The sequence below is a fragment of the Ascaphus truei genome, chromosome 3 (assembly GCF_040206685.1).
Source record: "Ascaphus truei isolate aAscTru1 chromosome 3, aAscTru1.hap1, whole genome shotgun sequence".
Classification (NCBI taxonomy): Eukaryota; Metazoa; Chordata; class Amphibia; order Anura; family Ascaphidae; genus Ascaphus; species Ascaphus truei.
In genome coordinates this window covers 231,604,738-231,619,221 of record NC_134485.1, presented here as the reverse complement: position 1 = coordinate 231,619,221, position 14,484 = coordinate 231,604,738, and the positions used below count along the sequence as shown (strand labels likewise).

The 14,484-nt window shown below is 44.0% G+C and overlaps 1 protein-coding gene across 3 annotated transcripts in view; it reads left to right on the top strand.

The window, feature by feature from the left end:
* LOC142489467 (uncharacterized) overlaps positions 1–14,484 on the top strand; it is an 81,228-nt gene that overhangs the window by 64,580 nt on the left and 2,164 nt on the right. For all 3 annotated transcript variants that reach the window (XM_075590292.1, XM_075590291.1, XM_075590293.1), the window contains exons 8-10: positions 5,259–5,384; positions 6,129–6,279; positions 12,498–12,737. In XM_075590292.1, coding sequence (XP_075446407.1) covers positions 5,259–5,384; positions 6,129–6,279; positions 12,498–12,737 — 517 coding nt within the window. The remainder of the gene's footprint in view (positions 1–5,258; positions 5,385–6,128; positions 6,280–12,497; positions 12,738–14,484) is intronic.

The window sequence follows — 14,484 nt, the reverse complement described above, 5'->3', positions numbered from 1 at the left end:
CAGGGCAACTCGGTCCCCCTTTTCCTCCACAGGATCTGCGGACGTGTCTGTTCCTTCCACGGTAAGTGAAGAACTGCTTTTCTTTTTCTTCCTTTTTGATTTGGATGACACCGTCCCTTCAGGGATATTGGGGTCTCCATTTCATTTGAAATTTTAGCAGCTTCATTATATACGCCAGGCTTTTCTTGCAGCTGCTTTAGCTGACATAAATATTCGGTGATCCACTGCTCCCGCTCTGTCTCCTGCTGATCATATTCGTCATCAAAGGGAGCGGTCTTTTCTGTTCGTGCCGAGTTCAGGCACCCCCACCATTCTTGGGGTGTTTTGTGGGTGTGACTCGGTTCGGGTTCCCCATAAGAGATGTCTTCCTCTTTATTGGACTGGAAGGGCCACTCTTCCGTGGGGTAGGGTTCATTACAGGAACGCTGCATCTTGTCCTCCATTTTTAGGCTATCAGGTGTCATTTTCTTCCTGGCCTCAGGAGGCGCTATTGCAGCTGTTGCCACTGTATTTGCTAGAACCCCCAATTGTGATAGTCCTACAGATGGGCATATTTTACTTGTAGAGGTCGTAGCTCTCACAGGCATCTCTGTAGACTTTTCTTTCTTGGGTAATTTTTTTTTTCAATATCAGCAGTACTGTGCATGCATTTTCTTTTATCAGGTATACAAGATTGTGCAGTTGCTAGGTAAAAAAAGTCTATTTGCTATACACCATTTATTTGCTAGGTGAAATCCCTCCGCTTCAGCAACAGAATTTGGTTTTCTGCCTGAGTTCAGTAAATTCAGTCTCATCTTTGGGTATTATGGCATTCACACTTCACACTTTGGGTGTCTGTTTTGCTCCCAAAATAATAGGCATACTTTTTTACTTGCAGAAAAAAAAAACATTCTTTGCAGTGGACTCAACACTCAGCAATTGGCTTTGAAAAACCTTTTTCTTTATAGGGCAATTTTACACTCAGCATTTGTTTGCTAAAAATTCCCTTGCTTCAGCACAGTCTTGTATCAATTTTCACACTTTTCTGCATATACTCATTCACAGCTGGTAGCCCTATGAGGTGTGGCAACCTTTATTTGCAAAATCAGTACCACTCGTGGGTCACCATCTGTATTCACTGCTTCAGCGAAACTTTTGAAAACAACAAACACCTATCCCTTTTAAGGGCTGACTCACTTCTTGAACCCTGACTATGGCTGGAAGGCAAACCCCTATCTCAATGACCATATTACGCTTTGTGATAGGCAAATAAAGTTTTAGCTGCTTCAGCAGTCTCTCTCCTCTTGGGATTGGGGTAAAGAGTCCATCTGTGTTTTGTAAGTATCAATGCAGTGTACGTTTCAGTGCAGTGGTGTGTCCCTTTAATTCTGATCTCTGCTGCATGAGTTTTTTGTTTTTTTTTCTAAGTTTCTCAGACTTGTTTGTAGGCAAAAAAGCATAACAAAACATTTCACATAAAACTCTCCGGTCCTTTTTAACTACAAAGACACCTCTTGTCCCACCTCGAACACCATATGTGGACAGACGTTCACAGAGGTACACAATTAGGAGGCTTTATAATGTGAAATTATAATAGGCTTTATTGTGCCTTTTCCTTTTCATCAGGAAAATTATCCAAACACAGGGGGGGGAACAAAGCTTCCATTCACTTGGGAGTATTTCTAGTGAAACACTATGCAATAATTCACATCTCCCTTAGTCAAGCAGTTCTCGCAGCCCCAAAACATATAACATGAAATAAGCAGATATAAGCAGTCTCTTAAGAATAAAAGTCTTATCTGTTTCTTGGAGGGAAAATCTCACTTCCTGGTGCAGCTTCAGGTGTAGTAGTTTTCCCTGTGTCTTGAATTCAGCTCTGCTGTGCAGAGCTCAAGACCGGTCAGCTCCAGAGATCTGGGTTTCTTTTGGTCAGTCTCTCCTGGGACTCAAGAACCTCTGCTCTGTCGCTCCAAAGGTCAGCTCTCAGTCAGAGCTAGGGAGGAGTTACTTCCTGTCTCAAAGGTAGGCTTTTTCTACTACCTGTAATCAGGCAGGTGGTGCTAGTTAATTTGCTACCAGCAGTTAACCACCACACTGCTGGATTAGAGGCACCTTTGTGAACAGGGATAAGTCCCCTGTTACACCAACCAATTGTTTACCATGTGACTCCTTCCATTTCCTTTAAGGTGACTTCACAGGACCAAAAAACGGAACGAAGATTTTTAAACTAACCAGAAATATGAGAGGTGATGAACAGGCCAATATATTGCCACTCTAGACAGTTTTTATTGTCACTGAAGTGTGATTGTCATAAAATTATCAAACTCTAGCCTCTTAGTGAGGCATTACAGCATTGTATGTCATATGTAACAATATTGTAAGGATTCTGCCAGATCCGTGCCAGGGTTTGCTGCAGTTCGGGTTTTCCAGCTTGCCTGCCCTTTCTCCTCAGTTCGGCCATTTTGGTTACTGGCAGCCTGCTACTTAAGGCTGCAGTTCCCAGTGGGAGTCGTCGAGCAAAGTTCTGTTTGCTGCAGCTCCGTTTGATCTTCGCTGTCACGCATTACCCTTTCGCCCATTTGGAATCTCTGCTGCTGACCCCGGACTGTGACCCAGACCTCGCTGCCTTCTGTCTGCCCTGACCTTTGCCTGTCGCCTGGACTCTGCACCACTGCCACCTGCCCTGACCTCTGCCTGCTTATCGACTACGGATACTCTTACAGTACTCTGTCCCTGGGCTGTTGATTGAGGCGGAAGTAAGTGGTGACGGAAGTGACATCACTCCTGGGAGAAGAGGCCGGCAGTCTTGCCAGTTTCCACCAGGAGGAGTCAGTGCTGGAAGGACAGACACACACACACACCACCAACCCCCCCCCCCCCCCCTTCACCCAATATCCAGGCTCTGTGGCTCCACCAGGGGAGGAGAGAGGTGAGGGGGGTTGCTCCGGTCCGGTAACAGAGAGGAGAAGGGGGGTGGGGGTGAGTGCGTCGCATCCCTCGCAGCACCGCAGCCCTCCCCCCCAGTCAGCTGCCGAACATACCCCCCCCCCGTCAGCCGCCGAACATACTCCTCCGTCAGCCGCCGAACACACCCCTCCCCCAGTCAGCCGCCGAACACCCCCGTACCTCCGTCGAGCAGGACACAGCTCTGCCGGGTGAGAGAGTGGTGGCTGCTCCGGGACACTCAGACAGAACCCCCCAGGAGAGAGGGCGGGCAGGATCCTGAGAATAACACACACACACACACACACTGACTGAAACACACATACACACTGACAGACACACAAGGAATTCACCGTTCTAAATATAGAAGTGCAAATAGCTAAAACAAGTGTTCTAAGTCAAACTTCATTGTGTTTTGGCACTGAAATTGTGTTTTGATTTTTAATTAAAAAAATCACTGTATCTGCAGCTGGGGGGGGGGGTGAAGAGAGTCAGGAGAGAGGGGGGCAGGACCCTGAGAATAACACACACTGGCTAACTGACACACACACACTGACACACACACACACACTAGGAATTCACATTTATAAATATGGAAGTGCAAATAGCTAAAAACGTGTTCTAAGTCAAACTCATTGTGTTTTGATTTTTAATTAACAACATCAGTGTCTGCAGCTGGGGGTGGGGGTGAAGAAAGTCAGGAAAGAGGGAGGGCAAGACCCTGAAAATAACACACACACTGACACACACACAAACACACACACCGACTAACTGACACACACACACACACTGACACACGCACACTGACACACGCACACTGACACACACACACACACACACACACACACACACACAAGGAATTCACAGTTATAAATATAGAAGTGCTATTGTTAAAACACGTGTTCTAAGTCAAACTTCATTGTGTGTTTGGCACTGAAATTGTGTTGATTTTTAATTAAAAACATCACCATTACAAATACAATTTTTGTGACAAAACAGTGACAAAAGACAAAGAAGTTTCACTTAAAATGCGTGTGCTCGGCACACACATGCCTTTTTAAAAAAAAAATATATATATCCTATACAAATATTGTCAGTAGAGTTACTTTCATAATAAAAAAAAGGCACAGAAGCGCACCAAGGGTCAAGATAAATGTATTAAACATATAAAACAATTGCAAGTAGTAACTTACATATAAAGTAAAATAAATCCAGTGGAAAATAGTGCAGGGACATCTGACACAGGTTGATGTCGGACACAGGGGTAGACGCAATTGTTTTATATGTTTAATACATTTATCTTGGCCCTTGGTGCGCTTCTGTGCCTTTCTTTGCATGATTATCCGTCGTTGGAGTTCTCCCGCAGCGGATCTTGGTGAAGGAGGAGTGCCTTCACGTTACAGCAGCAGCAAAAAGGGAGAGTGGGTCTACTTCAAGATCACCATTTTTAGGAAGCATGAGCGCGGATTGATTGACTTCTACTGGTTACTTTCATAATACTGTAAATGTCCCCACCTATAGTAGCTGTTCCAATTTTTTTGCTCAATATACATTTACTATCCCTTTTTCTCGTCACAAAATTAATTATGAAGCATTTAAGTAAGTAGCAACATATTGTTTTGGAGAAATGCTGACACTTCTTATAAAGGGTTCAATATCTTTTTGTAAAACCTGATTTATAACATTGCAGTGATTACTGCAACTCTGGGATTGCTGCTACTTTCTTGTTTCACACAAACCGTAAGCCAAATATATTCTGATGATTTCACAGTTAAGCTTTCAGGCCTAAACTTGCCAAATTTAACAAAAGAATATTATAAAAGTAGCTGAGAAACTCCAGGTTATTGCAACGCCAAGACATTATTATACCACTGCCCTCTTAACAGATGTGTTTTGGTATTTTTTTCTTCTTAAGGTTTTATTTTCATTTAACACACAAGATATAGAATTTGAACATCACCAGTAGTGTATGTGGTTTATAAATAATGTGTTGAGGTGTGTTGATACTGTATGGCTCACCCGGGGTTCCAGTCAGAGGAGTGCGGTGAGAAGTGCGGTGAGAAGTGCGGTGAGGGTGAGGAGTGCGGTGAGGGTGAGGAGTGCGGTGAGGGTGAGGAGTGAGGAAGAAGTGCAGTTAGAAGTGCGGTGAGGGTGAGGAGTGCGGTGAGAAGTGCGGTGAGGGTGAGGAGTGCGGTGAGAAGTGCGGTGAGGAGTGCGATGGTCGAGTTGTAACCATCATGCTGAATTTTTAATTCAAGTAGTCCAGAATGAGTTTGCTGTCATTAGTGGCAAATACAATGCTGTGAATATCAACCAAAAGGTTATCATTGATTTAGAAAAACATGAAGAACGCATTAAAAGCAATGCTTCTCCTGCATCGCTGGACAGTGAGAATACCGATATCCTGATCATGGGGTATCGTGAAGAGAGCCCTCACAAGCCTTCTCAAACATACTTTAATGGTAAGACTAACATTTTTATAAATGTTATGCTTCGAGTATATGTTTTATTGTTTTGCTACAACGGAGTTCTCATATATCGTAAAAAATAAATAAAATATATAATAGTATATCTACTAAGATGGTTATATTAGTCTGAATGGGCTTTAAGGGCTATATTAATTATGATAGGCTGATAGGTGTCTTATGGAGTAGCATTGCTTAGTAAATATGGTCCATGAGTTTTTGCAGTAGTAACTTGTCTGCTAATCTCCCAGAGGTATAGTCTGGGAAACATGCCACTGCGAACACAAGAATTGTGATCAAATGAAATCTAAAAAAAAAAAGGACTTATGTAGTATGTCATTTTGCAAAATGTAGCGGTTTCACCATTTAGTTATTTATTTCAACCTGTTCCCTCCCAAAACTTATCATCAATTGGTATATCACTATTCAGTCATATTAAGTCAAATAAAATACTGCTATATCATTTTATGACATATTTCCATATTGCCCATTGTCAAAACTGTACAGATTTAAAAAGAATAGATAGGAGAACAAACGTACCCCAAATTAAAGCTTTAGCTGCATTGATTTATTACCGCAAATGCTTCCTAAAATATCCTCAGTATAGGTGGGCAAAGAATAAATCAGATTCCAATGTATTTATGGGGGGGGGGGGGGGGAGAAGGCTTTTTACTTACTATTTACTCCACTCCACCCGAGAGGAATGCTGACATTATTCTGCTGCGACTCATGTTATTGTAGGTGGTGCATGCGAGGAGATGCAGGCGCTGAGCGGTGAGGACTTTTCTTCCATTAGTCAAAGCGATGGCAATGTTCTTTGGAATGCTTCACACCCCAGCCCAAAGTCTGCACATTTTAGTGTCTCCAGCTGCAAAAAATCTAATATCACAAGGTAAGTGAAGTTGTCTACTCCTGTTAGAGAACATGCATTTAGCTTTACATAAGCATATTAAATCATATTTTATATAAGATAAAAGCTGAAACTGAATGAAGTATTTTTACCTTTAATAAATCACGGGGAAGTATTTTGACATTATGTAAATTGAGGTAAACATTTTTTTTTTTATTTCTTTTTATCACTTTGTGGTTTTGTAAATGGGCCTTTCAAGATTTCTAAAGGGAAACAAAAAGAATTGTAGTTCATGGTGCCATGCCGGTTATAAATGAGAAAAATGATCATATATTTTTTATTATAATAACTACAGCATAGTTAAAAGTAAACATAACTAATGTATTTTCACTCCATGTGACATTTAACATTTTGTAACTATTCCCACATAATGTAGACATTTGTTATGTATATTCCACATATACCATTAACATTCAATAGTGCATATAGTAGGTGTGTGCTTTCAGCCCACTCATCGTAACATAATAACATATAAAGATACTCAGCACGAGTTGCAAAAAGTATGAACCAGCTATACAGTATGTCAAATACAATGTCCGCTTTAAGCAATTTTACTATACATTACAAACATGTTTTACAATATTCACTGGAAGCATTTAACAAGAACAACCAAAATTAAGTTAAAGTCTGAGTTTGTTACATAATATCAGTCAGAGTAAATTATCCCAGCAGCCTTCTCTTCCCTTCCCTTCTTAGGCTGGGGACATAATGCCTTCGCCCGTGCGGAGGCGTGCACGGCCGTGACGTCACCCGCTTGAAGCGGGTGCGTTTTTCGGCCATGGTACGCGTGCCATCCGTGGGCGTGTCTAGGGCCCTGCCAGTGACGTCACAGAGCTGGTTTGCCCTCATTGGGCGAACAGCTCACGTGATCGGTCTGTCATGCCAAGAAATCAGTTTGAACTGATTTCTTGCGCAATGCGCGCCCCCTCCCGCTTCTGCGCGCACGCGCCTGCATGCTGCATGGACACGAACACTGACCTAAGGCAGTCTCTTCGCGCACGGTCTGCGGTACCATGGCCCCAGCCTTGCTTGGCTGTGATACAGCAGGATGATCCACAAACTTAAAATGAACAAGTTAACTGTATCAGGGTTGTCCTGATTAACAAAAGAAAGTGAACAATATGTATTAAAGATGCACTTTACAACTGTCAACTGCACATCCACTTAATAAAGTTACCCGACTAACTTATTCAAAGCAGTCGAGAGATATTCGTTATCACAAAATATTACCATCTTTCTAGTTATATATACACATCTAGAGGGTAGTTCTGTCACATCATATGAGATTAGAGGCAGGTTTATACATCCGTCAGATGACAACAATTCTAAGTGTTTATCCTTTGGGACTTACAGTATATTCAGAGCTCTAATCCTATTGCATTTCTTTGGCTGCTGTATCTGTCACAGAACCTACATCCTGATACTGCTCTGGCTAATTATCGGTTCAGTAGAATGGGGGCTCCTTTGTGTATTCAGCTCAAATGTGTAACCCTTTCACTACCAAAGGAGCCAGCAAAGCATTGAAACGTTTTTAGACTACAAATGTGTTCTGTTATGTTACTCTCCCATTGTCCTGCTGACTGTTCCATATAGCGGCTTCTCTGAAGTAATTCCTGGAAGCTGCTCTTACCTACTAAAATCCAACTACATTGCCATCTCCACAGCCAAACCCTATTTCACAGCACCTTTGTCCATTTCCTGCACCTCTTCCTCCTCTGGCCTTCATTGACCAGACTCGAAACTGCTGTGTTGATTACTGAAACTTAGTCTTTTCTGACTTTTCTTTCCTCTTCCTTTCCTGTCCAACTTCACTTTGGTATGACTTCTACCCCCAGGAGAGGAAACAACAACCATATTAACATTTAAATCCCTGCAATGTCTACCTAAGTGTCCTGTTATCTGCACATGAACTACCCCTCTCCTTTCCCCTCATAACTCCCTCTCACTTACCACCAAGACTTTGTTTGGACTGCTCTTCTTCCCATCAGATATCAACCCACATTTAAACATCCATAAAAACTCACTTGTTTAAGGCTACCTACCCAACTTTTCCCTTAAACCATCTGTTATTCCACTTTACTTCAATATCAGTTACATGTGACCTCATATACTGTGCATCTCGCTGCTAGCACCCCTACACCTCATGTCTCCAGCTTTCCTTTAGATTGTAAGCTCATCTGGCAGGGATCACTTCACCTTTTCTTCCAGGATGTGACAATGTATTATATTGTTCTATGCTGCATTGTTGCTTTTATGTCCTTCTGTACGTAACATATGTAAAGTGGTGGGGAATGTTGGTGCCCTATTTATAGATGATGATGATGATGATGATAACAATAATAATGTTACTGAAGTGAGACAATAGTATTATTGTTGGCAAGTAAAACTGACCACGTGAGAGGGATATCACAAATATTAACTTTAGGATTAACAATCAAAATATATATTTTTTTATATTCACGATATTTTCCTTGACTTTCATGCTGTTGTATCTCTCAGTTGAAAGTCTTGATCATAGCATCAATAAGGAGAGCAGGGACAATGAATTGCTGCATAGCTTCTGACATGTACCTCATTTCATCTACAAACATTCATCATGTTCTCTCTGTGCTGCCAATCTCTGAACTTCCCCTCCTACCAGGCTTCATATGGGTCATATTATTTCCCCCATATAATGAGACATTCAAAGACGCCCTAAAAACAAATGTCTTTGAACCCAACATCTCGCTATTTTTAAATCTTCTCCTCTTTCTGCCATAAATAGAAAATATCACTTGTGAGCACCCTAACACATCTCAGACAGGTCTGCAACCCTGCTTTTCACCATTATCTTTTAGCATACAATAGTTCCACAGCAGCTAAGGATGCAAATGAGAACACAGCGTCACCTTTTACTTCATGCCCATTTTAACATGGACCCCTATAAGCTATACCTGCCGCATTACACAGCTTTTAAGCGCAGCGTGGGTTAAAGAAGTGCATAACCAGTTAACCTACTCACAGACAGATATTTCAACCTTTTGGGTCTCATCAGTGTGAGGCTGGTTACAATGGCTTTGCAATGTGAAGCTGGATTAGGTTTCAACCACACATTATATAAGCTATGGCGAGTAAAAAAGTGACAAAAAAACCCTCCACCTATTTCTACCATACATTTGTCAACCTAAAGGAAACACATTCTGCCTACTAGCATTCCTGATAAGCAGCCACATCACCCCTATCACACATGCAATAACTTATGTTTCCACTCTTCCTATCATTCTTTTTGGTATGTAAGATACTGAATACGTATCAATTAAGTAATAATCCCAGAAGAACAAGGCATTACTGACCAAAATGTTGGCCAGTAATGCCCTGTTCTGAGGGGATTATTACAAAATAGATAGGCTAAATGTAGACTTATTTTTAATTTTTCATTAAAAAAATAGACACTTTTGCAGACCTTTTTTTAGTCATATTGATTTTTATCAGCATGATCGTCTACATTCTTTTACTGCACGTGTTTATTAAAAGGAAATTGTACATACACACATCCCTCTATATACACTCTGCAGCCCCCCCCCCCCTCTATACACAAAAACACACACTCTGCAACCCCTTCTATATACACAAACACACACTCTGCAACCCCCTCTATATACATGCAGCCCTCTTACCCCCACCCTAAGTGAGATTGGGGTGGGTAGGTGTATCTGACTACTTATCAGTGTGGTGCTGTACCTGTTTGGCAACCAGGAGGGCTGAGCTTCCGCCACGGGGAACCTGGGGTGAATTACTCTTAATACTACTATATGGTGCAGCGCCTCCACTTGCGATGGCTCCCAGCAGAGCGGGAGTTGTTCCTCGCAGGACACATGCAAATGAACACATACACTGGATGTGAAATAGCAACGGGCTTTACTGAACATAACATATATCTTACACACATACTCTAACGCTCATCTAACCTTAGTGGCTCGGCCACTCTCATCAGGAGTAACGTCTCCGTCCCCTCACCGCGTGCCCTACACACCGTGTCCATGTATAGTACTATTGGTATAGGCTCTGTTCTTTAACCACTCGCTCAGTGTTACTAAAGAGTTTAGCCTAAGGCGGGATCAGCGCCTGTTGACCGGTGTTTGTGCACTTGATATTATAGTACCTTCCGGTCACGGCGGTGACCGGTACCTCTTCGCAAAGGGTCAGATGAATCAGCGGTCTGCCTCCTGGGTCTCAATATCCAGCCGTCTGGTCCCAAACGACTCGCCAGCAGAACCTGCTCCGCACGCTTGTCCCTTTGTCCCTAGCTGTCTACACAGTAAGGGTGATGCTCGCTACCACTATGGGCGTCCCTGCAGCACAGCAACCTTCGGTGACTTCAGGGAACACTCCTAGGGGCCTACGGAGTAGCCTGGCCTATGCAGGTGGGTCACTGACCCCCTGCACCTGCACTACCTCTCCCTTCACCTCCCGGATCCCCTCTGACTAACTCAACCTAAACCTGCAGCAAACACACTGCACTCACACAGTACCTGCAGCAACCGCACTGCACTCAACTGGTACCTGAAGCAACCGCACTGCACTCAACAGGTACCTGCAGCAACCGCACTGCACTCAACCGGTACCTGCAGCAACCGCACTGCACTCAACTGGGTACCTACAACAACCGCACTGCACACACACACTGTGCCTACTTGTCAGCACTCACAGCACTGCCAGCCGTGACACTGACAAGACTGCACACTCACACCTATGGGCAGGGTCCCTAACCTAGGGGCCATCCCTCAGTACCTACCCACTACCCTGGTGGGGATTGGGGTCTGCCTGGGATCTGGGGAACTACCTTACCTGGTGTAGGAGCCACTTGCTCCTTACACCCTTCCTTCCCCTTCCTGCTTCCAGCTCCATCTGACAACGTGGTCCCCGCAACATTGTAGCCTTCCTCCACAGGAGAAGCTGCAAAACCCTATTTGCTGGCTGCACGTGATGTGGGTGAAAGGGCAGTCCCCAGAGGCTGCTGGGAATTGTAGTCCACTCAGGACCTCTGTAGCATTGGAACCGCGTGCGCTATCTTTACTGCGCATGCGCGATCCTGTAATGGCTACCGCGGTGGTAAGGGCGCAAGGGGGAAGCCTGCTACATACACAAACACACACTGCAGCCCCCCCTACACAAACTGCAGGCCCCATCTACACCCACAAAACACTGTGCAGCCCTCCTCCACCCTCTAATCACAAAACACACACTGAAAACACAACACAGAGCAGCCCTCCTCTACACCCACAAACACACACTGCAGCCCCCTGGTAACCCACAAAATTGCAGACATACACATAACCCCCCTAAACCAACCTAACACACACCAACAAAACAGACTGCTGCCCCCCCCCCTACATCCATAAAACACACCAGCACCCTCCCCCCGCTACACCCACTGCAGTCCCCCTGTAAACCCACACACTGCAGACACACACACACACACACACACACACACACACACACACACTCTGCACCCACAAAACACACACTGCAGACACACACCAACAAAACAGACTCTGCTGCCCCTCTCTACACTCAAAAAACACACACAACAAAACACTCTGCTGCACCCCTCTAGACCCACAAAATACTCAGCAGACACACAAGCCTTTCTCCTCAGTGTTCTCCTGTGCGGAGCTCTCTGCAGGCAGGGTGGGGGAGGAGTCAGTGCTTTGCTGCTGTCTCCTGTCCAATCAGCTCCCCTGACTGGGAGCTACTTTCACTCTTTGTGAATGAGAACTGAAAGCTGATTGGCTGAAAAACTTGGCAGGGTGCCAAAAATTCCGGGCCATTACTGAATGGTTAAAATACCGGGCATTATCCAATAGACAGCAGGGATTTCAATAATGCCTGAAATTTACCAGCTTTAGCCTATAAATGTATGATAGCCTTTAGATTTGTGTTGTGTTATCATGCATTCTACAGCATTGCAGAAAATGTTGCAACCTTAGAAACCAACAAGTTTGATTCAAAGACTTAATAGTTTAATAATAATAATAATATACAGCCACTCAGTCAGATAAGAGAGAATAGTTTTCAGCATTGCGAGCTTGGTGAGTGGTGTAATAGTGATTCCTGGTTTACCATTATAAAACAGCAAAAGTGTTTATTACTTTCAAATTACTACATAATAAACAACTCTGCAACAGTAGTCTCATACAATTGCTACCTTATTTTCATAGTTCTCATGCCCCTGAAGCTGTTGTACCACGGCGTCCCTTTGCGCCAAAAAATGTTAGTGACTTGAAAGTGGGAAATTTGGTGAAGTTCTCCCGACCACCAGCAGGAAAAATCAGTAAAGGTGCGATCCAGTACATGGGCCGCCTGCAAGGACGAGATGATGTGTACTTGGGAGTAGAGCTGGAAGGCAGCGAGTTTGGGAAGCATGATGGGACTTTTCAGGGGACCCGTTACTTCCTGTGGTAAGATTTAGCAGTTCTATATTTTGTACAATTATAATAATAATCTGAATTATGTAATGATTCATTATGGTATATAAATATATGGTAATTTTGGTATATAAAGATTCTGACGTCTGCTCTTAGGAGGCTGCTCACAGCTCTAAATAAAACTTTTATGAGCGGATGCTTAATTATTCTACTGTCAGGGAGTTCTCGGCTGCACAATGCTACAACAAATGGTTTGTGTTAACCATCCTTGAGCATCCAGACATGACATGTTATTATTTTATCATGGGGTCGCAGCCAAACAAGATTGACAATCACCCCCTGAAGAGAATCCCCGTTTTTGCTGAAGAAAATATAAACAAAATCACACTTTTTTATTTACATGGTTTAAAAATACTTCTATTTGTCTCGTTGTGTTAAAGTGCTTATTAAACATCAATTTGCACTAGCAAGTTTTTGTTCTGAACTTCTATGAGTGGCCTACTAAGATTGTAAAGATCAACTGTTGAAATGTGTAATGGCAAGATATAAACTAAAATCAGGAAAAAAATGAAAAACTGCTTTTAATAATATTTGTATTATTTTGTGTTGTACATTATATTATATAACCATTACAAGATCAACAGCTTTTGTTGTTTGGGTTAAAGATGCTTAACACTCGACTCCCAATAGATTTGAGAAGTCTCTTTATAATGTACAGATGTAGCCAACATTATTGCAACCTGTGGCATGTTGCAGTGGGACATACACATCATGCTAGTAGGAGAAGTGACCATTGTTTTGAATCCCCAAGAAGTGGCTTTATTTCACCCACGGGAGCGCTCCATGGGTTACAGCAGGCCTGCACAACTTGTAAAGCGAGAAGGGCCGAACTGCTCCAAGAAAAACAGATTCGCATGGGTAAAATCATCATCATCATCATCATCAATCATCATCGTCATATCTCCCCCAGCACCTCTCATCATCATCAACATATCTCCTCCAGCACCCCTCATCAATCTCTCCCAGCACCCCATATCATCCTCATATATCTGCCCCAGTACCCCATCATCCTCATATCTCTCCCAGCACCCCTCATCATCCTCATATCTCCCCCAGCACTCATCTTCATATATCTTCCCCTGCACCCCTCATCATCAACCTTTGCGAGACTCGCCCTCTCTCACACCCCCATCTCTCCCCCTCACCCATACACAATACTCCCCCTCCACATAACACACAATACCCCCCTGCAGACCACACACATCCCACCCCCTGCACATCACCTCCTCTGCACCTCCCCCCTGCACCTCACGTCACATCACTCTCCCCCCTGCATCTCACATCACATCACTCCCCTGCACCTCGCATCACCCCCCTACACCTCACATCACCCCACTACACCTCCGCCCCTGCACCTCACCTCCCCCCCTGCACCTCACATCACCCCACTACACCACTACACCTCTCCCCCTGCACCTCACCTCCCATCATTCTCCCCCTGCACCTCACCTCACATCACCCCACTGACACACTGCCACTGCCACTCTGACACACTGCCACAGCCCCTCTGACACACTGACACTAGCTCTGAGGAGCAGCTGCAGGGGGGGAGGGGGGGTCCTACCTTTCACTGTGGAGCAAGGCTGGAGGGGGAGCCATCTTGGTCCCTGGCAGCAGGCACCTCACTTTCTGCTCTCACTAACAGGCTCCGCTGTCACTAACCCCGCCCCCACCCTCTGCAGTCAGACCGGCCTCAGCTCTGTCCCTTCTCTCCTCTCTG